Raw genomic sequence first — 27,693 nt, 5'->3', positions numbered from 1 at the left:
GCAGATTATAAACAGGATGCTTTGGCTTGTATACCAGTTTTGCCTCTCATATCATCTTCGATCAGTTTCTTAACCTTTCTATGCCTCAAATTCTACATCTCCAAATAGGGATGATAATAGTAGCACCTACTTTGCAGGATTGTTCAATGAATTGAATGACTATGTGTAAAGTTTGGATGTTGAAAACACTCTGTGGTGTATTACAACAAGGTTGAGTCAAGGAAGATAGCATCTGATAGCAAAGGAGGATAAGTGGTGGTCAGGAGACAAAGGTAACACCCAAGTTTCTGGCTGGGCAGATAGTAGTGCCATTCACTGAGATTTGGATCAAAGAATGAAGAGAAAGTTTGGGGTATGTTGACGAATTCATTTCTGAATCAGTTGAATTGAGCTTTCTGAAAACATTTAATTACTGCTGATATCAACATTTACCCACTGCCAGACACTATGGTAAATGCTGTACATGAATTGTCTCAGTTATTAATAGTTCTCACAACAACCTTTTAAGTTAGCACCATCATTATTATCTGAAGCATAGAGAGGTAAGTAACTTGCCCAGTACTGTACAGTTCAGTGACAGAGCGAGGCTGTAAAGTCAAGAAGTTCAATTCTAGAGCCTGTGCTTTCTTTCCCGATTTTCATTGGCGTGGAGATGCCTAGTAACAACAGTAAGCCTGGTAAACAGTCATGAATATGGGTATCATATTTCAGAAGGAGTTCTGGGCTGGTGATTTGGACTTGGTAGTCATCAGCAAAAGGAGCTAACTAAAGTCATGGGGACAGAACTGGTGGCCCCAAGACAGTATGTTGAGTGTCAAGAGAAGGCAGCCAAAGACACCTAAAGAACACCCAATATTTTATTGATGGACAGAAAAGGAGAAATCCTCAAATGAGACTGACGAGGAGCAACCGGAATAGTAGGAAAAAAGCAAAAGAATGAGAGGGTTTGGCAAAAAGGGAGTGATCCACAGGGTTAAATGCTGCGGACAGGGCAAGAAAGAAAGGACTGAAAAGTGTGAATAGATTTAACCACAAGGAGATTGCTGGTGACCATGGAGACAGAAGTGGTAGGGATGGCACCCATACTATAATGGGCACTGCATCACCCCAGTAAAGCTGTAGGGTTCGTCACACGCATCAATAAATCTACATGGCTGTTTTCTGCACTCCGCTTCCATGGAATGTATTTTACACCTGTTGCACCAAACAGCAAGTTAGACACTGACATACAAACTTCCTAAAAAGATAAAGCAAAGACAAAAGCATTTCTCTTATTAGAAACAAGATATACCATCACTTATAGCTTCCCTGGTGGCTCAGCGGTAAAGAATCCACCTGCGATGCAGGAGACGCAGGTTTGATCCCTGGGTCAGGAAGATCCCCTGGAGGAGGGCATGGCAACCCACTCCAGGATTCTTGCTTGGAGAATCCCTTGAACGGAGGAGCCTGGCAGGCTGCAGTCCATAGGGTCACAAAGGGTCAGACGTGACTGAAGCCACTGAGCACACATCGTTCTTCAAACATTATTGTACTTTAACTTTCATAATTTGACAGTGCATTCATGAAATAATTTGTTGACACCTAGTTTTTTTAAATTTTATTTATCTAGTCATTTATTTTTGACTGTGCTGGGTCTTCGTTGCTGCTTGAGGACTTTCTCTAGTTGTGGTGAGTGGCGGCTACTCTCTAGTGGCACACGGGCTTAATTATCCCACAGTATGTGGAATCTTCTTGGAGCAGGGATCAAACCCGAGTCCCGTGCATTGGCAGGCAGATTCTTAACCATTGGACCACCAGGGAAGTCCACAGACACAGTTTTCACAGACAAATTAAAAAACACATTTTAGACATGAATGTCCTGGTTTATCAGGTTAAGAATTTCACAAACATTACTTATGTTAACAGAAACGGTGGAGCTGGAGTGTACTGTGCCATCTCCAAGCTGCATAACGAGAACCACCAGTGGTACTGTGAAACTTGTCAGCCTTTCCAAGGCCATGGTTCTTTAAACTTGTGGATGTCAGCCCTTGTAACTCCCTGTGCTTTTGGACTGGTTTGGTGATCCACTGGGTGTTAGGATTTCTTCTGGTAGCTTTATGGAATGAGGATAACCTCAAAGAATCTGTCTGTAGAATCTTCACCAACCCAGTAAGAATCCAGGACTCTCAGAGCCCCACAGTGGCATCCAGCTCACTCCTCCACAATAGAATGAAGGCTTCAGGCAAACTTTAGCCATGATAATCAGACTTGCTGTAACTGGCACCCTTAGGCATGTGTGGCCAACACAGCTCACAGGAATCTGATACGTGACATAACCTTGCTTGGTTTGTGTCCCAGTCTGCATGCTTTATGAGGCTGGGTGGGATGGAGGGTCCTGCGGGGTGCAGAGAGCAGGCAGTACTGCCAGCAGCCCACCTTGAGGAGAAAGTGCATTGCATAGGACTGCTTCTTCCTCCATAGCTCCTGGATATATCTGTAAGTGCCTATTTTGGCTTCCCATTGAGATAAACTGATGGCTGCCACCAGACGGAAAGGGAGAAACTTTCATTTAAAAGAAAAAGACTGATAATTGCAATATCATGTGACCAACTCCAAAATGTACAAGGTAAAATGGCAGCACAAAGAAGATGATCAGTTGTTGTCTGTGACAGGCAGAGAATGAGGCTCCAGGTTGGCTTTACAGAAGTGCTGATGCTTGGCGTGTGACCTGAGAAAGATGGGTAGGTGTTTCTGGGGTGAGGAAAGAGCATTCCATGTCTAGAGCCGTGTAATGTGATGTGGGAGGAAGCAGGGGTGATCAGGGTGTGAGGGAACAGTAGCAAAAAGTTGGAGAAGCAGGTAAGATCATGGATGACCTTGGTGTTTCAATTTTAGATGGGGACCCATTGAAGGATTTTGAGCAGGGAAGAGACATAACCAGGTTTACATTTAAAAAGATTGAGGCAGCAAAGCAAATGGAGGATGGCGTCATGGGACCACAGAAGGCTAGGAAGCATTAGTAACTGTGGCTTTGTTTCTATATTTGTTCCCCAGAGCTGTCAAAACAAAGTATCAGAGATTTGGGAGCTTAACAGAAATTTATCCTCTCGCAGTTCTGGAGGCTAAAAGTTCAGGATCAAAGTGTCAGCAAGGTTGATTTCTCCTGAAGCCCCTCTCCTGGGTTTACAGATGGCTGCCTTCTCACTATGCCCTCACACGACCTTTCCTCTCTGTGTGCCTACCCAGTGTTTCCAAATTTCTTCTTATGAGGGTACCAGTCAGATTGTACTGAGGCCTATTTGAACTTTATTACCTCTCGAAAGGCTCTGTTTCCAAATGCAATCCCATCGTGAGGTCCTTTTGTGGACTCTGAGAATTTGAACATATGAATTTGCCTGTGTTTGTGGTAGGGCACACAATTCAGTCCATTACACTTTGCATTAGCAACATACATGGGAAGGGGTCTGCGTGCCACAGACTGATGAGGTTGTTTTTCATCTCATCATCAGAAAATAACCAACTCATATAATCTATAAAAGTTATGTATAAACTGGGCATTGTGATTTGTTCATAAGACTACTTTTGGGAATTCCCTGGTAGTTGAGTGGTTAGGACTCTGAGCTTCCATTTCAGGGGACATGGGTTGTTTCCCTGGTTGAGTAACTAAGATCCCACATGCCGCAGGGTATGGCAGAAAAAACCACAAAACTTTTTTTCTCTGAATCCCTGATGCCCAGTAGTTGATGCTGGTACTGGTTGAACTGGTTGAATGAAAAAGGCAAATGAGTGAATTCGTTATCAGCAGCGGTAATACACACTGAACTGTGGCTGCGGCTGCCCTTAGAGTCTACAAAAAACAAAGCTATATGGGAAGACTTGCCTAGGATGGGACAGGGTGGGAGCGCTTGCCTCTGAGATCCAAAGGACGGTATTTTCCTTTGATTTCATTTGAAATTATTGTTACATTTTTGTCTTCCATGGATCAGGAGCTCTCTGACAACCAGGTCTTACACATCTATCTATATTCTTGGCCACTAATGCAGTTTCTGGCACGATGCACATGCGCCATTGAAGTCTGCGCAATGAATGAGGGAATTAGAAGTTCAGTGGTTAGGTTAACACTTTGGGTGCCAGAGTGGAGCCCAGATTAAAACCCTTCGTCAGGACCTTGAGATCCTGAAAGCTGCGTGATGCAGGCAAAAAAAAAAAAAAAAAAAAAAGTTTTAGTGAGCAGAGGCTGTAACTCTGCACTCAGGTTTTGTAAGTCCTGTTTGTAGTTCAAGACGTATGCTTTTTTCCCCCTTTTTGGTGGTCGTGGCAGTGGTAAACCTACCAAAATGCTTCACTGAGAAAACAGCAGCCATCAACTGAAAACTTCCTCATCCCACTGCTACATCTACAAACTGGTTTTTTTTCCTTCTGTAGGTTTAGTGGAGAAAAGGTCCTTTTTTTCTAGGAAAGGCCAATATGCCCTGGAGCCTACACTATCACCTTCCCTTCTTAAGAATTTGGAACTTTAACTATTCTCTTATCTTCTACCTTCTCCAACACTCAGTTCAGTTCAGTTGCTCAGTCTTGTCGGACTCTCTGGGACCCCATGGACTGCAGCACGCCAGGTTTCTCTGTCCATCACAAATTCCCGGAGCTTGCTCAAATTCATGTCCGTCGAGTCGGTGATGCCATCCAACCATCTCATCTCCTTTGTCGTCCCCTTATCCTCCCACCTTCAATCTTTCCCAACATCAGGGTCTTTTCCAATGACTCAGTTCTTTGCATCAGGTGACCAAAGTATTAGTCTCCAACACGAAACATATTCTTAAAAAAGCCTTCCTTAACTCATACCTCCTTTCACTTCTCACCCTGTCTTGCTGTTTCCCTTTAAAATGAGTTGTCCATCTGCCATTTTACCCCCTCATTGTCTCTTCATTCTTTGATCCATTTCAGTCTGACTTCCAGCTACAGATCCAATGAATTCTTTTTAGTCTTCTCATGCCAGACCTTTGGCAGACTTCTACAATGTTGGTGCTTTCATCTTCTTCCCTGACTATAGTCTTCAGACTTTCCTTTTACATCTTCGGCTTCTCGCTTATGTCTTTGGCTTTCCTTTCACAGCATCCTATGCTGGTTCCTTCTCTACCCCTTTAAAGCAGCATCTCTCAAATGTTTGGCATCTTCAGGCCACTTAATGAGAACCCTGCTGGTTTCAGGGTTACTTAAAATAATGATGAACATTGCTTCGTGTAATGAAATGGCCTTGTTATATACCACACTGTCTGCCTTGGATTATTTTCTGTCCAATTTGCTTGGCTGGAGAGCCATCATCTTTTAGGTCTTAAGTTACTTCCACAGACAGTCCTCTCTGTTACTCTTTGACACAACCCTATTTTCCCTCCATTACGATCATAATTTTTGTTGTTGTTTAGCTAATGATTAAACTTAAAATGTGTTGGGCCTGTGCCACGCGTCATTTTCACAGTAACATGTTATGTATGTAGGGAGGTATTACTATAAATCCTAATTTTACAGACCGAGAAAGGAAGGCAGAGTGGCAGAGCTGGGATTACCAACCTAGACGATCTGTCTTTAGAGTACATACTCTAAATGGTGCTCGAGTACTTAATACTAAAATTTATGTTGATTTATTTATATAGGGACTGTCTCATTCTCTAATCCTCAAGGTCTGTGACAGCAAACACCGTGTCTGAAAGGTTCGGAGCTTAGCTTCAGGAGTTTACCTGGTACATGGTAAATACTGATATTTGTTCAGTAAATGAATCAGTAATTAAAAAGAAGATTCCGGTCTGGGAGGCATGCTCCTGCCTACACTCCTCGTGACCTTGTAGAAACTGCCTTATCTCTTCCTGCCTTGTTAATCTGGGGAATCGGAGTGGGAGGAATAACCCAGGTAGAAGAAGCGACAAGCTCAGAGGCTAGAAGAATGGAGTCGGAATACGGCCAAGAGTGCTCATCTTCCGTTTCCTCCACTAGAAGACGCCACAGAGAGCACCGCGTGAGATAAGTGATAAGCTATCCGCTACCCTTTTCTCCATTTCAGAGTGGTGTTGAAGCTTCGAGACGTAGGCTCCTACGTCTGTCAAAGAGAGTGGGCAACGCAAGCCCACGAAGGAGAGCAGCGGACTCGGCCACTGTGAGTAGCCTTGGCGCGGCATAGGGTGGTGCCGACGTGCAGAGGCGGAGTCCAGGCCTCGGCAGGCTCCGCCCCCGGGCCGGCGGAAGCGGCCCGCTCTCAACTCCCAGGTCTGGGCGTGTCCCCGCCGGCGCACGCGCGCGAACGGCATGCTGGGAAGGCGCTCGCGCGGCGGCCATTTTGTCTTGTCGGCTCCTGGTTAGAGGAGGCATTTAGGCCTGCTAGGGTTCCTGAGAGGTTCGCGACTGTGGTGCCGGCGTTTTCTTTGGCAGGTGCCAGGGCTGGTGGGAGCAGCCGCCCGAGGAAAGCACCATGATTTCGGCTGCGCAATTGTTGGATGAGTTAATGGGCAGGGACCGAAACCTCGCCCCGGATGAGAAGCGCAGCAACGTGCGGTGGGACCACGAGAGCGTAAGTCCCGCGGGCCTTGGGCCTGTGCCTGGGCGCCATGGGGGAGGGGAACGGCGCGGGCTGGGGCTCGCCGGGGCCTCGGGAAGGTTTGGGGCCCGGCCGCCCCGGGGTCAAGTGTCTGACCCCGTGGCTGGAGGGAATCGGGAGAATAGCCCAGGAGGGAGGAGGCTGCCTGGATCCTTGGTTAAGGGATGATTTATTGTTAAGTATCAAGGAAGTAAAAAAAAGACTTGGCAAAATTGAAAAGCAGCTTAATGAGGCAGAGAAAAGCGGGAAAGGAAGGAGTATTTTTGTACATCTAGAGGTTTCGGAGTTTTCACCTCGCTGTGAAATAGGGAAAAGGGCAGATTTGGCCGTTATTTGGCTGAGCGTCATATCGTGGCAGTGTATTCAGAAATGTTTCAGTTTCGACGCTTACATGGGGCAATAAAATTTTAAAAGAGGTCTTGATAGGGTTCACCGTGATTTACAAATATTGTTTGATAGCAGTACGGTCTAGTAAGCCATTCTTGTAGATAATTGTCAAGGCTTTTTTCTTCATAGGAAACTCTTTGATCCTCTTAACCCTCTAAGGGTAAATGAGTATAAACCCAATTTCACAGATGAGACTTAAGAGGCTCACCCAAGATCTTGTCAAGTTAAATGGCGAAACTAAACCTAATCTTTGTAGTCGTGTTCACTTTCCAGTTCTGTGAACATGGTGTGTAACGTTTATTTTAGGTCTTACCTGAAGAATGGATGTATAATTAACTTCACATGTGATTGTAGTCAAACAAGATAAAGACAGTTGCTAGTCAAAACATGAAGGAATTGTTAAATATGTCTTTTTTGGGGGGGGGGGAGTTGCTTACTCATTTTAAACTTACGCTTTGGTTACAGTAAAATTTCTCTTTTGCTAGTGTTTGACTAGACCTGTGGGGTGCCACCCGATTAGTAGTGTGAAGTGTTACAGTAGAATTTTTGTACCGGTTAAATGGTTAGATAATATCACTGACTCAATGGGCATGAAGTTGAGAAAACTCCGGGAGCTAGTGAAGGACAAGAGAAGTCGAGTGCTGCAGTCCATGGGGTCGCGAAGAGTCGGAGTTGACTTTGCGACTGAACAACAACAAATTCACACATTAGAGGTGAAGCTTTTTAAATCTTTTTTCCCCTGACTTTTGGGTTTTTCCTCTTTCCTCAAAATAAAAATAGGAGTAACTTTGTTGGGTCCCTTCTCTTTGTAGTCATTTCTTTGTCACCATAAAGCAACTTTTTCTTTTGCCACTCAATGAACTTTGCAAAAAGAAAAAGGTGAACTTTATGTTTCACTCTGTGTGCAAATAGGACATTTATCTATTTTGAATTACAGAGAGAAAATTGCTTTTGATTGCGTGCTCATCAGCTGTAACAGCCTGTTTGCCTAATTGGTTTTGAACAAGGATTGTGGAAAAACGTTTTTCCCTGGTGGTGGTTTATTGCCACATTGCGTTGGATGCGATGGGTTTATAACGTTAGCAACGATGAAGTTCTCAGAAAAGCAACTTAAGTTTTATGTCATCTCAGTTATAATAAATCTGCTTTCCTTTCAGGTGCACCCTCCCTTCAGTTTTAGTGTTTCTCACTGATACAGACTTTTGTCAAAATATTTTATGCCTTTAATGATAGATTGCACTTAATTTTGGATTCAGGGATTTGAAAAAGTCAGTGCTGGTGTTTCAGATTTCTGTCTGCAAGAAAACGTGGGTACAGACCAGGAATGTACCATCTGGCTCTTTCTAAATAAGTTAGAATTACTGTAGGGTTTTATAAAGCTGGGGAAACTTGTGGCATCACTCCTGGGTCACTTGGTGTTTGCTGTTGGGTATTTGGTAAAATCCTGGAGGAATGGCCAACCACAGTATATACTGTAAGGGGTTTTTTTTTTGGTAGTGGTGGTGGTGAGGGTTTATCTGCACTGGGTGGCTTGTGGGATCTTAGTCCCTGTGAAAAGTGAAGTCGTGTCCTACTCTTTGCGACCCCATGGACTGTAGCCTGCCAGGCTCCTCCGTCCATGGGGTTTTCCAGGCAAAAATAGTAGAGTGGGTTGCCATTTTCTTTTCCAGGGGATCTTCCCTAGCCAGGGACCAAACCCGGGTCTCCTGCTTTGTAGGCACATGCTTTTACCATCTGAGCCACCAGGGAAGTCCTTAGTCCCTGTCGAGGGACCAAACCCAGGCCTTGTCAGTGAAGGCGAAGTCCTAACCACTGGACTGCCAGGGAATTCCGCCCAATATTTTTGCATTCCAGTTCTATCTGGAAACTTTTCTTTGCCACACTTGCACTAGATGGGGAAAGCCATTTCAGCTGGGCGAGGTCCTTTTGTTTAACAATGAAATGGAAACTTTATTGTTAAAAGTAATTCCTAGATATCTGTGTTAGCTTGATCTGTGGAATTTGTTTTAAATGCAGAGATGTACTTCGCCAGTGCCTACCCCCCATTCTGAGTCTAGGTCTACCGAAAGGCCCCTGAAATCTGCATTTTTTAAATGGCATCTTTATACATGCTAAAGCTTGTAAACGACTGCTTCCTGACATACTTCCTCGGTACTCTGGTTTTAAATGTTGAACTAGAAACACTTGGAGGAAACTCGTTTTTTAAGTGAAGGCTGTCTCTGTGATGCAAATTATTGGCCTTTCACTTATTTGTAAAGATATATGTAAGGAACCACTCAGGGAAAGGGCTTTACTATACAGGTGTTTCCAGCTTTTGTAGATTGTTACCTTTTGATCTGAGAGAAATTGGTTTTCAACTAAAGCCATCAGCTTTAATACTGTTCCAAGGATTCATTGACACACCTCCCTCCCTCATTGATTAATATTTTACATTTCCTTGAGATTAGTATTTTTTTATTAAGCAATTTGTTTCCTCTGCTTTATTAATCCTAAACAACCAGAGAAACGAGGAAAGCATGTGATTTTAACTGCCTAGGGTGAGCACCTTTCAGTTAGTGTCCACATGGGAAGATTTCCGTGTTAGAGGAGGCATTGGTAGCCTTTGGATAATCTGGAGTTGAGATTGTAGGGAATTGTAATTACCATCTGGTCTGGAGCTTGTATTATTAAGTTTATGGCAAGAACTTTGTAGTTCAAATTGAGGATTTTATTTTGTCGTGAAAGTCGCTTAGTCGTGTCTCTTTGTGACCCCATGGGCTGTACATTTCATGGAATTCTCCAGGCCAGAATACTGTAAATGTGTCTTTCCCTTCTCCAGGGGATCTTCCCAACCAGGGGTCGAACCCAGGTCTCCTGCATTGTAGGCGGATTCTTTACCAACTGAGCCACCAGGGAAGCCCAAAAGTGAAAAAGTTTAAACTATTAACTCTGATTCTAATATATAAAATGAGATCTTGTCCATCACTTACCAAACTCATGTATGCCCTCTGTTCAGTGAACACTTAATAGAAGGGAATTGAAATAAATGTTCTTTTCTGAAATCTTGCCAATGTTAACAGATAGCATCACATCGAAAGTTGTTTGGAAAAAAAGAAACAGTTAAGGTTACTGTCCACGTTTTTTACTTGTGCTTTTTTTTAACATCTAAAAAAGATATTCAGAATCTGAAAAGGAAACCAGAAGCAAAAAATTAGTAATTATAGTGCATGACTTCTACAGGTGTTTTGTTAGTTTTAAACCATAGTCATCAAAATGTTTTTTTTCTGCCATAAGTGTAGACATTTCCTACCTCACTATATAGTACATGGTAAGTGTTGGGCTTCTTGGAATTTCCAGCAGTCTCTGTGTAATGTATATAGTTACTGTTTGCTTTTTCTCTCCAAAACTTATAAACAGAAGTAAGTAGTGGAATGAACTCTGTGTATCCATGTGTGTAAGACACATTATCAGTATATGACTAGTATTATTTTCTCTGTATCTCCTACTTCTTTCATTATTTTGGAGCAGTTTTATCATTCAGCCTTAAAGACATGTCTAAAATGTGAGGACGATAACCACAGTATTATCACACTGAAAATATTAAAGTATTTCCTCAATCTTTGATTGATTGCTTCTGGAAAACCATGTGTGTCTCATTAGAACTTTAGACCTTTTATTTTTTGGATGCCGCATGTAGCTTGCAGGATCTTGGTTCCCAGATGAGGGACTGAACCCAGGCCCTCAGGCAGTGAAAGCTCGAAGTCCTAACAACTGGACAACCAGGGAATTCTGTGTCTCATTAGACTTGATTTCTTAACAAGGGGAGAAAGTAGCTTAAGTTAGTATACAGTGCTTCATTGTTTATGAAATATGTTTAATTTTCCATTTCTTGTAAGTTAGGAAGTTCCTTTGATTATTTTACAAAAATGTATCACTTAAAAAAATTTTTTTATATTTGGTTGCAGTGAGTCTTCGTTGCTGTGCATGGGCTTTGTCCAGTTGTGGCGAGTGGGGACTACTCTTGTTGCAGAGCACAGGCTCTAGGCACGGGTTTCAGTAGTTGCAGCAGGCAAGCTCAGTGGTTGTGGCACACGGGTTTAGTTGCTCCGTAGCATGTGGAGTCTTCCGTAGCCAAGGATCGAACCCATGTCCCCTGCATTGGCAGGCGGATTCTTATCCTCTGTGCCACCAGAGGAGTTCTGAATGTTTTTTTATAAACCTTGTTAAAAGTTGGGACTAAATGACTTTGGGAAGTAATGGAAGGCTTCTTAGCAGGAGAGAGATGTTTACTATCCCTGCTGCTGTGGAAAATTGATTAAAATTTTATGAAAACTTTGTGTAGGCAATGAAAAGAGTGAACTTTGATTAATTACTATATTAGAAATTGATTTTACTGTTTTATGTTCCCTCCAATTTAGGCTCATTAAAGTGATTCTTTTTACAGAAGTAAACTTGGTTTATGTAAGTGTGCATGCGTGTATGCATGCCAAGTTGCTTCAATTGTGTCTGATTCTTTGCGACCCTATGGACCATAGCCCACCAGGCTCCTCCATGGGATTCTCCAGGCAAGAATACTGGAGTGGGTTGCTATGCCCTTCTCCAGGGGATCTTCCTAACCCAAGGATCAAACCTGCGGTCTCTTATGTCTCCTACATTGACAGGTGGTGTCTTTACCACTAGCTCCTCCTGGGAAGTCCATATGAGTATAATTTATAATTAACAACTTTCACTTATACTGTGGAGTCTTTCCTTGTAGGTACAATGTAAATGTACCTTAGTTTATTTCATGTAGATTACTTCGAGTTCTTTTACAATTGCCAACCAAGCTGCAGTGAACACTCTAGTACATAGAACTGAATCACTTGTAGGATAGGTTCCTAGAAAGATAATGACTAAGTTAAGTGCATATTTTACATTTTGATGGATGTTGCCAGGTTGTCCGACAGCTCTAGTAATGTTTGGAGTGTTCCTTTTCTCAGCAGTGTATCTAATGCCAGATTTTGTTTTTATTTTTCACTTTGTTTAATGCGATGGAAACTCACAATTAAATTTTTCTAGTCAGATTCCTGAGGTTGTTTGTATCTGCATTCTCTTATGTGGTAGTGAAAATTTTGATATTGAACTCTTCTGGTCTTTGCTGTTACCTTAATTTATCAGTTCAGTTCAGTCGCTCAGTCGTGTCCGACTCTTTGCGACCCCATGAATCGAAGTAGGCCTCCCTGTCCATCACCAACTCCTGGAGTTCACTGAGACTCATGTCCATCAAGTCAGTGATGCCATCCAGCCATCTCATCCTCTGTCATCCCCTTCTCCTCCTGCTCCCAATCCCTCCCAGCATCAGAGTCTTTTCCAATGAGTCAACTCTTCGCATGAGGTAGCCAAAGTACTGGAGTTTCAGCTTCAGCATCATTCCTTCCAAAGAAATCCCAGGGCTGATCTCCTTCAGACTGGACTGGTTGGATCTCCTTGCAGTCCAAGGGACTCTCAAGAGTCTTCTCCAACACCACAGTTCAAAAGCATCAATTCTTCGGCACTCAGCCTTCTTCACAGTCCAACTCTCACATCCATACATGACCACAGGAAAAACCATAGCCTTGACTAGACGAAGCTTTGTTGGTAAAGTAATGTCTCTGCTTTTGAATATGCTATCTAGGTTGGTCATAACTTTCCTTCCAAGGAGTAAGCATCTTTTAATTTCATGGCTGCAGTCACCATCTGCAGTGATCTTCGAGGCCCAAAAAATAAAGTCTGACACTGTTTCCACTGTTTCCCCATTTATTTATGAAGTGGTGGGACCGGATGCCATGATCTTCATTTTCTGAATGTTGAGCTTTAAGCCAACTTTTTCACTCTCCACTTTCACTTTCATCAAGAGGCTTTTTAGTTCCTCTTCACTTTGTGCCATAGGGTGGTGTCATCTGCATATCTGAGGTTATTGATATTTCTCCCGGCAGTCTTGATTCCAGCTTGTGCTTCTTCTAGCCCAGCGTTTCTCATGATGTATTCTGCATATAAGTTAAATAAGCAGGGTGACAACATACAGCCTTGACGTACTCCTTTTCCTATTTGGAACCAGTCTGTTGTTCCATGTCCAGTTCTAACTGTTGCTTCCTGACCTGCATACAAATTTCTCAAGAGGCAGATCAGGTGGTCTGGTATTCCCATCTTTTGAAGAATTTTCCAGTTTATTGTGATCCACACAGTCAAAGGCTTTGACATAGTCAAAAAGCAGAAATCGACGTTTTTCTGGAACTCTCTTGCTTTTTCCATGATCCAGCGGATGTTGGCAATTTGATCTCTGGTTCCTCTGCCTTTTCTAAACCCAGCTTGAACATCAGGAAGTTCACGGTTCACATATTGCTGAAGCCTGGCTTGGAGAGTTTTCAGCATTACTTTACTAGCGTGTGAGAGGAGTGCAATTGTGCAGTAGTTTGAGCATTCTTTGGCATTGCCTTTCTTTGGGATTGGAATGAAAACTGACCTTTTCCAGTCCTGTGGCCACTGCTGAGTTTTCCAAATTTGCTGGCATATTGAGTGCAGCACTTTCACAGCATCATCTTTCAGGATTTGAAAGAGCTCCGCTGGAATTCCATCACCTCCACTAGCTTTGTTCGTAGTGATGCTTTCTAAGGCCCACCTGACTTCACATTCCAGGATGTCTGGCTCTAGGTGAGTGATCACACCATCGAGATTATCTGGGTCGTGAAGATCTTTTTTGTACAGTTCTTCAGGAGACTCACAATTATGTTGTGATTGTAGTCCTGGCATGCTGCAGTTCATGGGCTCCCAAAGAGTAGGACACTAAGTAGCTAAACAACAGCAACTACAAATTCTGCCCTTGCCACCCCCCTGCCCCCTCTTCTGAGCCCGTTTGATTATCAGATTGTTAGGTCCATGATGGACATTTAGTAAAGACTTGCTGAATAAGACTGTTAATATTTTTAGTTAAACATTCTCAATCTCTGGGAAAGGTTAAAACAAGCAGTTTAAGTAGCTAGGGTTTATTGGGTAGAGTAACAGTTGTTTTCATGTACCATTTCTTTACAGCAATATCTTAAGCAGAGTTGGAGAGTAAGAGCACACAGAACAAAGAATTAGGAAAATAGGTTTTAATCTGTATTTTGTAAGTAGCCTGATGCCTTCTTGAAACTCTAATACTTTGGCCACCTGATGCGAAGGGCTGACTCATTTGAAAAGACCCTGATGCTGGGAAAGATTGAAGGTGGGAGGAGAAGGGGACGAGAGAGGATGAAATGGTTGGATGTCCACTGACTCAGTGGACATGAGTTTGAGTAAACTCCGGGAGTTGGTGATGGACAGGGAGGCCTGGCGTGCTGCAGTCCATGGGGTCGCAAAGAGTTGGACACGACTGAGTGACTGAACTGAACTGCCTTCAGGGCAGATCATGTGGTTGATCTCATCTCAGATGGAGTGATGGAGAAGGCAATGGCACCCCATTCCAGTACTCTTGCCTGGAAAATCCCATGGACGGAGGAGGACGGCTGCAGTCCATGGGGTCGCACAGAGTCGGACACGACTGAAGTGACTTAGCAGCAGCAGCAGATGGAGTGATAGGACTAAATTACAGGTAGAGCTGCTGGCATAGCTTGTTTGATTGTCTCGAGTGCCTATTTAAGAAAGTAATGGGTATTTTTAAAAACAGACTGATTTGCCCGTTTCTCTCAATAAACATACTAAAATTTACAGTCCCACTATGAAATAGATGTTATCTCCTTTTTTTGTATTGAGAATACCAAGGCAGAGTTACAGATTTAGTTTTTCATAGTTGAAAAGTGGCAGCCAAAAATAAAAAATCACTGTTTTGATTCTCCAAACATACCGATTTCCACTTGCCTATTTTCATACTCTGCTGAATTTGTCTTTTCATGCCTAGAATGTGTTGTCATTAATTTCTGAACTTAACCAGTTCAGAAACTTAACCAGGTTAAGCTTTACACCTGACATTCCTGACTAAATTCCTATTTGTTTCTAGTGATGCATGTACTGACACACTTAAAATGATGCAAAATTGAACAAATCAGACTTTTTAATAATTAGAAAAGTATATAGCATTTAAAAACATTAGCCTTTTGCACATAAAGAGCCCTTTTTAAGTTGAGGTATAGTTGATATTAATATAAATTTGGGGTATACAACAGAGTGATTTACAATTTTTAAAGAGTGTAGTCTATTTATAGGTACTATAAGGGGCTTCCCAGGTAGCTCAGTGGATGAGGAATCTGCCTGCAGTACAGGAATTCGATCCCTGGGTTGGGAAGATCTGGAGGAGGCCATGGCAACCTACTGCAGTATTCTTGCCTGGAGAGTCCCATGGACAGAGGAGCCTGGCGGGTTCCATAGGGTCATAAAAAGTTGGACACAACTTGAAGCGATTGAGCACACACAGAGTTACTATCAAATATCAGCTGTATTCCCTGAGCGGTACTTCTTTGTAGCTTATTTAACTTATATTCTTATATATCATAGTCTGTGCCTCTTAATACCCTGCCCCTATTTTGCCCCTCTTCCCTCTCCCCACTGGTTCTCTACACTGCAGTTTGTTTTGTTGTTGTTTTCACTAATTTCCTTTATTTTTTTTTTAGAGACCTCAAATACATACAGTGTTTTGCCTCTGTTTGGCTTATTTCACTAAGTATCATTTCCTCCGAGTCTCTCTGTGTTGTTGCGAATGGCAGATTTCCATTTTTCATGGCTGATTATTGTTCCATCATGTATATTTACCTCATTTTCTTAATCCATCCGTGTGTTGATGGACATTAAGGATGCTTCCATTCTTGACTATTATAAATAATGCTGCTGTGAACATTGGTATGAATTACTGTCTTCATTTTCTTTGGATGTGTACTCTGGAGTGGAATTGCTGGATTAAATACAGTGGCTTTATTTTTAGTGTTTTGAGGAACTTCCATGCGGTTTTTTTCAGGATGGTTGCACCAGTTCACATTTCTGCCAGCAGTGTGCCAGGGGTTCCCTTTTCTCCACATCCTCGCCAGCATGTTACTTGTGGTCATACTGAGCCTTTTTAATAATTTAAAGTATTAGAATTTTCAAAAGAAAATGGTACAAAGATACTATGACATATCGCTACATGTAACAGGATTAATATTGATATAAAGCTAAATCTGTTGTTTAGACATGATTGTTGAATCTGGTTGTTCTTTATGACTTTAGTTCCTCTGGACACAGCTTATGGGACCTCACTGCTTCAAATAAGTGTAAAACATTTGACCTTTGAAGCAAAAAACAGTATTTCAAATGCAACATCCAGTTCTAAATGTCTCAAAAAAACTCATTCAATCCTAAATTTAGTAGACCTTTTCTACCTTTTCTTGTACATTGATAATTTACCCAATAGCAATGAAGGGTTATATGGAGATATTTTGGAATTTTGCTTAACAGATTTTGGTTTGCAGTGTTACAAAATTAAATTTAGTATAGAGCAGTCTCAGAATATATCTGAAGGAGTTACAGAAGTACCCATGGGAGAGAATTGAAAATTGGTCTTATGTTAATAATTCTTCCTCATACCTTAGAAGTCACTCAGTGCTGGCATGTGTGAAAATATCCAGCACGCTTTAGGGCCTGTTACAAGATCTCTTTAAGTGAAAATACAGAACCGGATCATTTTAAATGAGTATTATTTGGAATTTAGGCAGTGATTTCCAAATCCTCATGTGTAAATTGGTTCTGGTCTTTAACAAAGTTGAAACAATAAGAACACTGCAGTGTTTTGTGTTTTTTTTTTTTTTTTTTTTAATTTTTTAAAAAAATTACCTTTATTCTGGATGTCTTTATCCAAAACTTGTTCTTTCTGGGGATTAAGGCAGTGATTTCTATTACTGTCAGTCTTGCATTTCTTATACTGAAATCCAGGAGTCTGAAAGTCATTAATTTGTCTAAATGACTTAACAAATGAAGTTGTTCTTAAACTTACTTGGTTGAAAGATGTAGATCATGAAATGAGAAAATGGTTATTTGGCATCCTTTTCTGGCATAGTTTTAAAACTGACCAGTTTCAAAAAGTTAAGTCACCTTTGTTTTTTCACTAGGTTTGTAAATACTACCTCTGTGGTTTTTGTCCTGCGGAATTGTTCACAAACACTCGTTCTGATCTTGGTAAGTAAATTTTCTATAATTTTTGTTGCATTTATGATTAAAGAGAAAGTGATACTTTATAATTTTGGAAAGAAATTTTCTGTTAAAGGTGTTGATAATTTCTTTCCTGGCTTTTTAAAAAAATGTATTAACAAATGCCAGTCTAATTAAACCTGGTGGCTTATTTGAATCTACATATGTATTTCCATTCCCTCCTGAAACCCCTCCACTAAAATGAATATTAAAAACAAAAAAGGTGTAAACGGAAGACGAGATAACATTAGAGATGTCAACAAATTTTTGGAAGATGACAAGTGGATGGAAGAATAGCAGAGAAACCTGTATCCTAAAAGCCTGCAGAAGGGGATATTAAACAGAAGCAAGAGTTTGATCAGCAGAACCCTGGACAGGCTCAGGATTTGGAGGCATCAGGTACCATAGAAGGCAGAGTTGAATTATGGGGCTGAAAACCAGAGATGAGTCTAGTTCAGGGTTTCTCAACCTTGACATTTGACAGTTTGACCTGGAAAATTCTGTGCGTGGGGAAGTGGGAGGGTCTCTTGTGGGTTGTAGGATGCTTAGCAGCATCCTTGGCCTCTATGGAAGTAGATGTCAGTAAAAATCTCCCAATTTTGACAACCAAAAATGTCTCCAGGCACTTCTAGATATCCCTGGGGGCAAAACTGCCCCATCTTGAGAAGCACTAGTCTGGGTGGTCTTGACCTGTGCGTCAGGTAATTCTGTCTCCCATGCCAACAGCACTGGAGACCAGGGGGTTATGTTCTGAAGAAATTGGGCTAAATGAACCACAAAATCCAAAAATCGACCATTTTCTCTCCAGGATGGTACATAACTAGTATCATTCTAGAAATATAAAATGGAAATTAAATTCGTTAAGCACAGTGCTTGCCCTGAAGCAAAAAGAGCACATTATGGCTGGATATATCTAGGTATTGGGATTTACAGATACAGGACAGGGCAGTAATGAATAAAAATGAGAATGTAAGAGAGATTAAATGAGTCTGTTTTCTTAATAGTGAGGTTTTCCCATTCCCTTCCTCTGCCCTGTTCCTAGAAGGATACAGCCAGATGTTTTTTCCCCAGGCAGAAGAGAAGAGGATTCTTTAGAGAAAGTGAACAGTTCCAGAGAAGTGATCTACAGGTACTGACCCTTGGGGAATCTCCTAAAAGAAAGTCTTGCTGCCTGATTTTCCTATGGTAAAGCCTATTAGTTGACAAACCCTGCCTGTGCATACCAACTTCAAGTCAGATTTTGGAAGTATTTTGCCAGCCAAGATTGTTATTTGAAGAAAACCTTCAAACATAAAAGATTAACCAAAACCAACAGAAAAAAAAGAATTTAGTGGAATATGGTGATAATGGGAGAAAACAGAAGAAAAAATTTTTAAAGCTGTAACTAAATTTAGTATCCTCGGAGAAATAAGAGAAAATATCAGAAGGAATAGGATGCTATATAAAAAGAAAAGTTTTGAAAAAATAAAGAGTTGTTGAAATTAGAACTAGAGAACTATGAACATCAGTGGGAAGTTTTGATGATAAAATAAATTTGTGGTATGTTGAGAAAAAATTAAAATTTGAAAAAATTCTATCAGTCCAGTGCTGTGATAGCTAATTAAGAGAGTTCTAGATAGAGAAAACAGAAGGGAGAAAATCTTAAGATTGCATTACTGAAGGATTTTACTCTCTAGATGGAGTGAATCCTTCTAGAACTCAGCACAGCAAATGATAAAAAGATCCATATCAAAGCACATTATTGTGAAATTCCAAAACACCAGGGGTGGGGTGGGGCATACAAGATTATCAATCAGAATGTCCTCAATTTGTCAGTAGCAACACTGGAAGCTTGAAGACACTGGAGAAACATCCTCGGGATTCTGAATGGTAAAATGTTTTTTACCTAGGTTAGCTGTATAGCCAAACAGCAAAATACGAGTGTGAAGAAAGACATTTTCAGGCATGCATGGTCTCAACAATATCTACCAGGAACCTTTTCTGTGGACACTCATGGGTGTAAACCAAGAAGGAAACAAATAAGAGAGCCAGTAAACTGTGTCGAGTACAGACCAGAAAAGGACTTGAAAAGGGTGACAGCTCCATTAGTGAGCTTGGGGGAAAAGTAGCTCTGACTGAAGCAGGATGGAAAGCTCATGGAAGAAAATAAAGCTGATTTGATTATCTGATATATTTTGAAACTTGAGGGAGATTATTACTGAGCTAGTTTTGATAGCTGAGTTAGTGTCTGGAGTGAATTTGGAAATAGAACGTACAAGAGACTGAACTGAAGAAAAAAATTCCAGTAAGTGTATCAAAAGTGTCATCATAATGCCCTTTTTGCTTAACTCGGGAGTTAATAGGACATGGCATCAAAATATAAACACTGAATGTTCATTTAAACTAAATTTTTCATGCCTAAGTTAAACCAAAAAGCAAAATAAGCATAGAATTTAGAAATATGGAGGCAAATTCCAGAAGAGAAAGCTAAAAGGGTTAAAGTTGCCTTTTGGAGATGGTAAGAGGTAGGACTAGGGTGCTGGTCTTAACAGTATTCACGGAGACTAATGGTTCAGACCAAAGGTCTGCCATCATCGTAGCTTACTTGGCAGTCAGGAATAATTTTTTCATCCCTCTCTCTTCTTTTACCATATAGTACATCTTGAAGGCTAAGGAGAACAATTTTCATTTGTGTACTTGGGCATGTTGCTTCATGATTTAGTAGGCTCAATTTACATGTCTGCAGACTACTCAGTGATTAAATGGATCTTCTTTCCTTTTTTTAAAAAAATAACTTCCTTTTGTTTTGACAAGAGAAAAGTTAATTTCAGTAATTTATATTGAATACATTCATATTTCTTGTGTTTTAGGACCATGTGAAAAAATTCATGATGAAAATCTACGAAAACAGTAAGTTACCCTTTTTGGGATGATCGGAATTTATGTAAAATGAATGTCATGTAGAGGTCCTACTCATTAGTTGGGGGTCATAGAAAGTGATACAGCTATATGTAGCATCACCATACGAGTTCATACTGTATGCCAAGCATAAGCCTAAGCTTTTTTTCTATATCCCGTCTGTTTTTTTATTTTTCACTTAGTCGCTTCAATCATGTCTGACTTTGAGACCCCCTGTACTGTAGCCCACCAGGCTTTTCTGTCCATGGGATTCTCTGGACAAGATTACTGGAGCGGGTTGCCATGCCCTCCTCCAGTTTTTATTTTTTAGTTTATTATTATTTTTTGGCTGCTCCTCCCAGCTTGTATGATCTTAACTCCTTGACCAGGGATTAAACCCAGGCCATGACAGTGAAAACACTGAGTCCTAACCACTGGACCTCCAGAGAATTCACTCGCTTTTTTTTTTTTTTTTTCCTTTCACATTTGTTTTTTTAACAGACCTAATTCTATAAATGAAACTTGTCCTGGAGCCAGGGTCACAGATCGAGGATAATGTTCACCTAGATCTGCCCATTGGTAACATCTGTGCTCTTTATACACTGTTAAATGCTACCTCTTTACCAGGATGAGGGACCTCTGGAAATTCACTTCTTATGGATGTGCCTGGTTTACTCTTCAGTACTTTTTTTCTTCTTCTTCTTCTTTTTTTTTTTTTTTTTAACTTTTTTGCGTATGCCACATGGCTTGTGGCATCTTAGTTCCCAGACTAGGGTTTGAACCCAGGCCTACAGCAGTGAAAGCAGGGAGACCTAACAATTGGCCTGCAAATTCCCTGCGCTTCAGTCTGAATGCAGTAGTAGTTCATGAGATTAGTGAAGATAGAATATGAGAGTTGTAAATGGATAAAGAATTGGAAAGAAAATACTTATTTTCGTTTCATTAGGTATGAGAAGAGTTCTCGTTTTATGAAAGTTGGCTATGAGAGAGATTTTTTGCGATACTTACAGAGTTTACTGGCAGAAGTAGAACGTAGAATTAGACGAGGCCATGCTCGTTTGGCATTATCTCAAAACCAGCAGTCGTCTGGGGTGAGTATGAATTAATTTATGATCTTTGTAAAGTGTCCTTTCCTCTGGCAAGCCAGCGATCTCCCTAGTATTGAAACTTGGGCTCAAGTTCAGTCATTGCTTTATATGTTTTAAAATGACATAAAACTTAAAAAGGTGGTTTTTTTCAGTCTTTATTAGTAAATTAATATTTTGCTAATCAGAAATTTTTTATCTTAAATATCAGTAACTGACAAAATATGTAACTGATTAACAAAAATTGAGATAATTGAGTTACTGTCCTTTTGATTTAGCATTTCAGTTATTAAATACGAATACTAGGTATGGTATATAGAAGTTAAATGTTTATTTTTGTAGTTTAGTTGTTGATAATACACATTCTATTGTCTTCATCAGGCAGCTGGTCCAACAGGCAAAAATGAAGAAAAAATTCAGGTTCTAACAGATAAAATTGATGTACTCCTGCAGCAGGTAAGAATTGGAACTCCTCCTAGAATTGCTAAAATTAAAAAGACTGACAGTATCAAATATTAGTGAAGATCTGGGCAAACAAACTATTTTACTCTGTTGGGATTATTTAAAATGATGCAGGCACTTTGGAAAAGAGTTTCTTTCTTCAAAGGTTAAGAGATGCACTATGAGCCATTCCACTGCTAGATATTAATCTAAGAGGTGAAAGCATATGTTTACACAGAGTTGTATACCAGTGTTTATTCATAATAGGTGCAAAAAAAAAACCCAACCCCAAACAAACCTGGGAACAAATGTCTGTCAGTAGGTTAATGGGTAAACAAATTGTGATGTACTTATACAGTAATGTTTGCAACCCCTTGACGGTAGCCTACCAGGCTCCTCTGTCCATGGGATTTTCCAGGCAGTAGTACTGGAGTGGATTGCCATTTCCTTCTCCAGTGGATCTTCTGACCCAGGGATCGAACCCAGGTCTCCCGCATTGTAGACAGATGCTTTACCGTCTAAGCCACCAGGGAAGTCCTACAGTGATAGTACACAGTGATAAAAAGGAATTAACTATTTGGAATAATATTGATGAATATAGAGATACTAGATTGAGTGAAAGAGGCTAAGCCCCACAAAAGGAATAGAGTACATGGTTCCATTTAAATACAGTTCTAGAAAATGCAGACTAATTTATAGTGACAGAAAACAGATTGGTGGTTGCTTTGGGAGGAGGCACAACACAGAGACAGTAGGAAACTTGGGTGGAGTTGCTTATTATCTAGACTGTGGTGTTGCTGCTGCTGCTAAGTCGCTTTAGTCGTGTCTGACTCAGTGACCCCATGGACTGCAGCCCACCAGGCTTCTCCGTCCATGGGATTCTCCAGGCAAGAACACTGGAGTGGGTTGCCATTTCCTTCTCCAATGCATGAAAGTGAAGTCGCTCAGTGGTGTCTGACTCTTAGCGACCCCATGGACTGCAGCCTACCAGGCTCCTCCATCCATGGGATTTTCTGGGCAACAGTACTAGAGTGGGGTGCCATTGCCTTCTCCCGACTGTGGTGTTAACCTTATGAAATTGTCTACCCTGGAAATTTTCTGTGTATTTCCTGTCAAGTATATGTAGTTAATGCTGTGGGAAAAAATCGATTAAGGGTAAATTAAACCCAAAGAGGCTTCAGTAAACAAAACATACCCCAACAACTTCAAGCTCATGAAGCTTGAGGGTAAAAAGAAAAATCCTAGGATAGTGTGGTTAGAAAGATATCCTGACTGCTTTTTGAATTCCTCTTAGATTGAAGAATTAGGATCTGAAGGAAAAGTAGAAGAAGCCCAGGGAATGATGAAATTAGTTGAACAGTTAAAAGAAGAGAGAGAGTTGCTTAGGTCCACAACTTCGGTGAGTAGCAACTTCATTTTGATATAACCATGCTGTTAGCTGTGTATTGCTAGGATCTGTTCCTATTTACAAATAATTTTCTAATGTCATCAAACTTTTATTTTAAAGGGCCACATAGTATTTATGATTTCAGGTCATAAGAAATGTAATAAAAGCTCTGTTTTTACATTTATATTACAAAATAGCTTTAGGCAATGTGTAAACAAATGTCTGTAATTTTGTTTCAATGAAACTGCAAAAACAGACCTCTAGCTGCTGGTTTGCTAACCAGTGCCTTAAGTATTTTGGTTGGGCTTAGGTTTTGGTGGGTTTTTTTTGTTGTTGTTGTTACTAATCAAATAACTTAGTTCATATTTACCTTACTACAAAATTGGTATACTCTTAATAATACCTCTACTTATTTAACTTTGAATTAGATGATATAGTATACATGTTTTAGATATTGATGGTAGAATATAACTGAGCGTTGATTTCTAAATATTAAAAGGGTATGTTCAGATTATATGCAGTGAGTTCAATTCCTTAATGATTTTGAAAAACTTTTTTTATTATTTTTGGTTTTTCTGGGTCTTCATTGCTGTACTTGGGCTTTCTCTAGTTACAGAAAGTGGAGGCCACTCTCTAAGCCCATTGACTTCAGTAGCTGAGGCACAAGGGCTCTTTAGGTGCAACCCGAGGGCCCGCCCTAGAGCCTGCAGGCTTCAGTAGTGGAAGCACACAGTCTCCGTAGTTGTAGCTTTCAGGCTGTGGAGTGCAGGCTTGATAGTTGTGGCATATGGGCTTAGTTGCTCCGAGGCACATGGAATCTTCCCAGACCAGGGATCAGACCTGTGTCCCCTGCATTGGCAGGCAGATTCCTATTTACTGCGCTACCAGGGAAGTCCCAAAAAACATTTTTAATATGGAGTCCACATCTTTAACCTGTTGAACCAAGCAGGAAATGAATTCAGACTAAAATAGGTAGCTTTCTGAAAGGTAGATTAGCTTTTTCGAGGTGATATGTAGTTCAAGGGTTATAATAGAGGGATGAGGTCGTAATAGTTCTTGAAAAGTTGATTGCTATTGTCATGCTTCCCATGTCTAAAAGTTGCTGCTAAGTATTATGTCTTTGGGGAAATGGAAAGTAGCAGTTCACACAATTAAAAATATTTTCTAAATGTTAAAAGTATTTTTGAGGGGAATTTGTTTTTCTCTTGATCAGATATTTTATAATAACTGATTTATCATTTCAGACAATTGAAAGTTTTGCTGCCCAAGAAAAACAAATGGAAGTTTGTGAAGTGTGTGGAGCCTTTTTGATAGTGGGAGATGCCCAGTCCCGGGTAGATGATCATTTGATGGGAAAACAGCACATGGGCTATGCCAAAATTAAAGCTACTGTAGAAGAATTAAAAGTAAGTTTCTTATGAGCATATATTTTAGCTATATCTAGTACTGTATATTAGTGTGGTTAAGAATTGATTGTGTAGATTTAAAACTATATTTTTGCTGGGTTATTTGAGGTAGTGATAATTCCTGTAATATTTTGCTATTCATCAGATGAGCAAAGTGCTTTATTTTCTTCATAGTGTCAGGAATTTGGGAGAAGGAATATTCCTGAGGGTTTAGTCAAATATCTTGTGTACATACATGGTGTTAAGATTTCTCCATCTCATTTTTAGGGTATCAAATTTCATAAGTTGGTCTACAGTTGATTCATGTTAGGTAGCCGTTGTTTGACAGCATCATTAAGGTTATTTAGTTCTAAAAAAAATCAAATTTGATTTCTTTAGGAAAAATTAAGAAAAAGAACTGAAGAACCTGATCGTGATGAGCGTTTAAAAAAGGAGAAGCAAGAACGAGAAGAAAGAGAAAAAGAAAGGGAGAGGGAAAGAGAAGAGAGAGAGAGGAAAAGACGAAGAGAAGAGGAAGAAAGAGAAAAAGAAAGAGCTCGAGACAGAGAAAGAAGAAAGAGGAGTCGATCACGAAGTAGGCATTCAAGCCGAACTTCTGACCGAAGATGCAGCAGGTCTCGGGATCACAAAAGATCACGAAGTAGAGAGAGAAGGAGGAGCAGGTATATTGAACACGAGACAGTGCCAGGCATATAGTGATAGTTGCTCAGTTGTGTCCCACTCTTTGAGACGTTGTGGACTGTAGCCTGCCAGGCTCCTCTGTCCATGGAATTCTCCAGGAAAGAATACTGGAGTCAGTTGCCATTTCCTCCTCCAGGGGATCTTCCCGACCCAGGGATTGAACTGGGTCTTGTGCATTGCAGGTGGATTCTTTACCTAGTGTCTGAGTGTGCATTAAATAATAGTAATTACTGGTGAGTTCCTTGGTATTTGGGACCCTCTTAAGTCTCATTAAGCACTCGGGCAGATGAAAGTTGAATCATTGAACGAGTTCATCTTGTAGGCAACTTCACTGCTCTTTCTTAGGCCGCTGAAGGAGATTTGATGCAATCTTATTAGGGAGTTAGTGTAATGGATGAGTGCTTCTCTTATTGATTCTAAGACATTTAAATCATAAATTATTTTGGGTAGGATTACCTATTTGAAAAATTGAGGTTAAGGACTTTCAATTTTCAGTTCTTAAGGTTTCTTATATAAATGTGTTTTAATAGTAGATTGTATTCATTTGCCTTTGAGAGTGATTTTTGCTTTAAATAACGGTATGTAATTCTTCAAGATTTTTTCTCACTGTAATATCAGCTGAAGTTGCTCTCCTTTTGTTTCAAATTATTTAAGAAGTAGAGATCGACGAAGAAGCAGAAGCCACGATAGATCAGAAAGAAAGCATAGATCTCGTAGTCGGGATCGAAGAAGATCAAAAAGCCGAGATCGAAAGTCATATAAGCACCGGAGCAAAAGTCGAGACAGAGAACAAGATAGAAAATCGAAGGAGAAAGGTTAGTTTTTGTGAGAATTTGATTCTTAAAGGGACCGTTTTCACTTTGTCTCTTCACTAACTCACTTTTCTTTAGACACAAGCAGAGTTCCACTTCAAGCTGTATTTATTTTTACTTTTGATGAACCCCATTCAATAGGAGACAAGTCTTATTTTCTCTTCTGCTGATTTATGAGAATGACAGTTGACCTTGTGTTTTCTTAGAACATGTTCAAGTCGCATGCTTCAATTTATAACTTGAAAGCTTATCGTTTAGATTCTTCCAAGTATTGCATTACCTGTTAGGATTATTAGGCTGTAGAATTCTGGGTTATTGGCAACATTTTTTAGTTATTTGGCAACACTTGCTGCAGTGTTCCATAATACTCTGAAGAGTAAATGTACAGTATTGCATTGGTCTTCAAGTACAGCATTTATTTAATTCTATAGTACTTTTAAGTTTTCATAAGTTGAATGCCTTATGTGTGCGTGTTGTGCCCCCTCCCCCTCGGTGCGTGCCTTTTTTTATCGAAACATGCGTTTTCCCTTCTATTTTTTCCTTTGATTTTCTGTGACATTCCAGTAGCTGGTTGACTGCTTAATCAACTTTTCATTTTGTCTTTGGCATGTTTTCACAAGGATATTCTCACCTTTGAATTTAGCCTTCATTGAATGATGAACGATAATTCTTTTAATAATTAGGGTCCCATTTCTGCATATTCTTCAGATTCTTTGTACACTTTTTTTTTGGACCGGGCTTTTCTGCTTTGCATGGTTTTCAGGAATGAGAGAAAGGGCTTATTTCTAATTTTATTGGCTCTGCTTATTCCATCCTGTTCTGCCTATCTGTGTCCATGTTTGATCACCAACATATGTGTGCTCACGTATGGATTTATTACATTAGACATGCATGTGATACTCATTATTTTCTTTTATGAAATTAGTCTGGTTTTTGTGGGGTTTAACAGTTGAGTTAGGAAACTGGCAAACAGTAGATTATCTTTTTTTTTTCCTTCAGTCTTCAGCTTTTATTTTTCCTCAAATAAGTGCACCTTCTCTTTTTAAAAGATTTAGATATATTGGCTTTTTCTAGAACATGGAGCAAATGTTAAAAAGTAGGAAACAGGGTGATTTTTAAAACTTTCATGAGCTTTAGTATCTGCCATTTAAGTTCAGAAGTTATTTTTGTGATTCAAAAGGCAATTGATACCAAGAATTAACTGACTTTAATTAGTTTTTAAGTAAGCTTCACTCAACCTTTTGGCAAGACTTTCTGTGTAATGTATTTGGGGGGGTCAACTCAACAACCAGATATATCTCTTGTCAGAGATGAAGATAATCACTTTGAGAACTAAACCTCTTCGCTGAATCTTCATTCATGTCACTTAAAATAGTTGGATTGGTTCTCAGGGACAGAAACTAGGTAGCTTTTATAACTATTTGGGATCAAAATTGAGCTATAAATTGCACTGGCCTGACTTAAAAAGAGTTTGTGTAATTTTTCGAGAGAGCAGAGAGAATGAATTGCTAAGCTATGATCCTTATTATAATGATGACATCATAGAATATAATCAGACTTGTTTAAGTAAAATAAACTGGACTGTGTTTGGATTGTGGACGAATGGATTTTCCTGGTCAGATGTGGAAGAAGGAGTGAAGACTGGATTCAGGGAAACTCTGCCTCTGGTCTGTCTTGAAAGATTGGGTTTGCCATTACAGATTTATTTTAAATGTTGGGATCTCTTTTAAAAATGACATAATTTATTGACTTTTTCAAATAACCGTGTGGCCGGTTAGCCATTCTTGTATATAAAGGCCTGAACTTTGAGGTCAGATATGAGTAGTAGTGAACATTTGATGACAGTGAGTAAGAGGGAGCTCACGTGCTGTAATGAAAGCACTTTATCTCACTCCACAAACAAAAAGTGGTTTCTTGCACAAAC

The 27,693-nt window shown here is 40.2% G+C and overlaps 1 protein-coding gene and 1 pseudogene across 1 annotated transcript in view; one reads left to right on the top strand and one right to left on the bottom strand.

Annotated features, from left to right (window-relative positions):
* Nucleotides 1-1,898: 1,898 nt before the first annotated feature.
* Nucleotides 1,899-6,278, bottom strand: LOC109573273 (large ribosomal subunit protein eL15-like; annotated as a pseudogene).
* Nucleotides 6,279-6,294: 16 nt separating this feature from the next.
* The window catches only part of LUC7L3 (LUC7 like 3 pre-mRNA splicing factor), a 24,954-nt gene continuing 3,555 nt past the window's right edge, over nt 6,295-27,693 (top strand). The window contains 9 exon segments of the mRNA XM_019981421.2: nt 6,295-6,538; nt 17,002-17,068; nt 19,930-19,969; nt 20,904-21,048; nt 21,424-21,498; nt 22,778-22,882; nt 24,115-24,276; nt 24,655-24,938; nt 25,612-25,772. Of these exon segments, the coding sequence (XP_019836980.1) occupies nt 6,440-6,538; nt 17,002-17,068; nt 19,930-19,969; nt 20,904-21,048; nt 21,424-21,498; nt 22,778-22,882; nt 24,115-24,276; nt 24,655-24,938; nt 25,612-25,772 (1,138 nt within the window). The 5' untranslated portion in view covers nt 6,295-6,439.

This window comes from Bos indicus, chromosome 19, assembly GCF_029378745.1.
Source record: "Bos indicus isolate NIAB-ARS_2022 breed Sahiwal x Tharparkar chromosome 19, NIAB-ARS_B.indTharparkar_mat_pri_1.0, whole genome shotgun sequence".
Taxonomy (NCBI): domain Eukaryota; kingdom Metazoa; phylum Chordata; class Mammalia; order Artiodactyla; family Bovidae; genus Bos; species Bos indicus.
The sequence above is the reverse complement of the archived record's forward strand: the minus strand, read 5'-3'. Positions and strand labels throughout refer to the sequence as shown.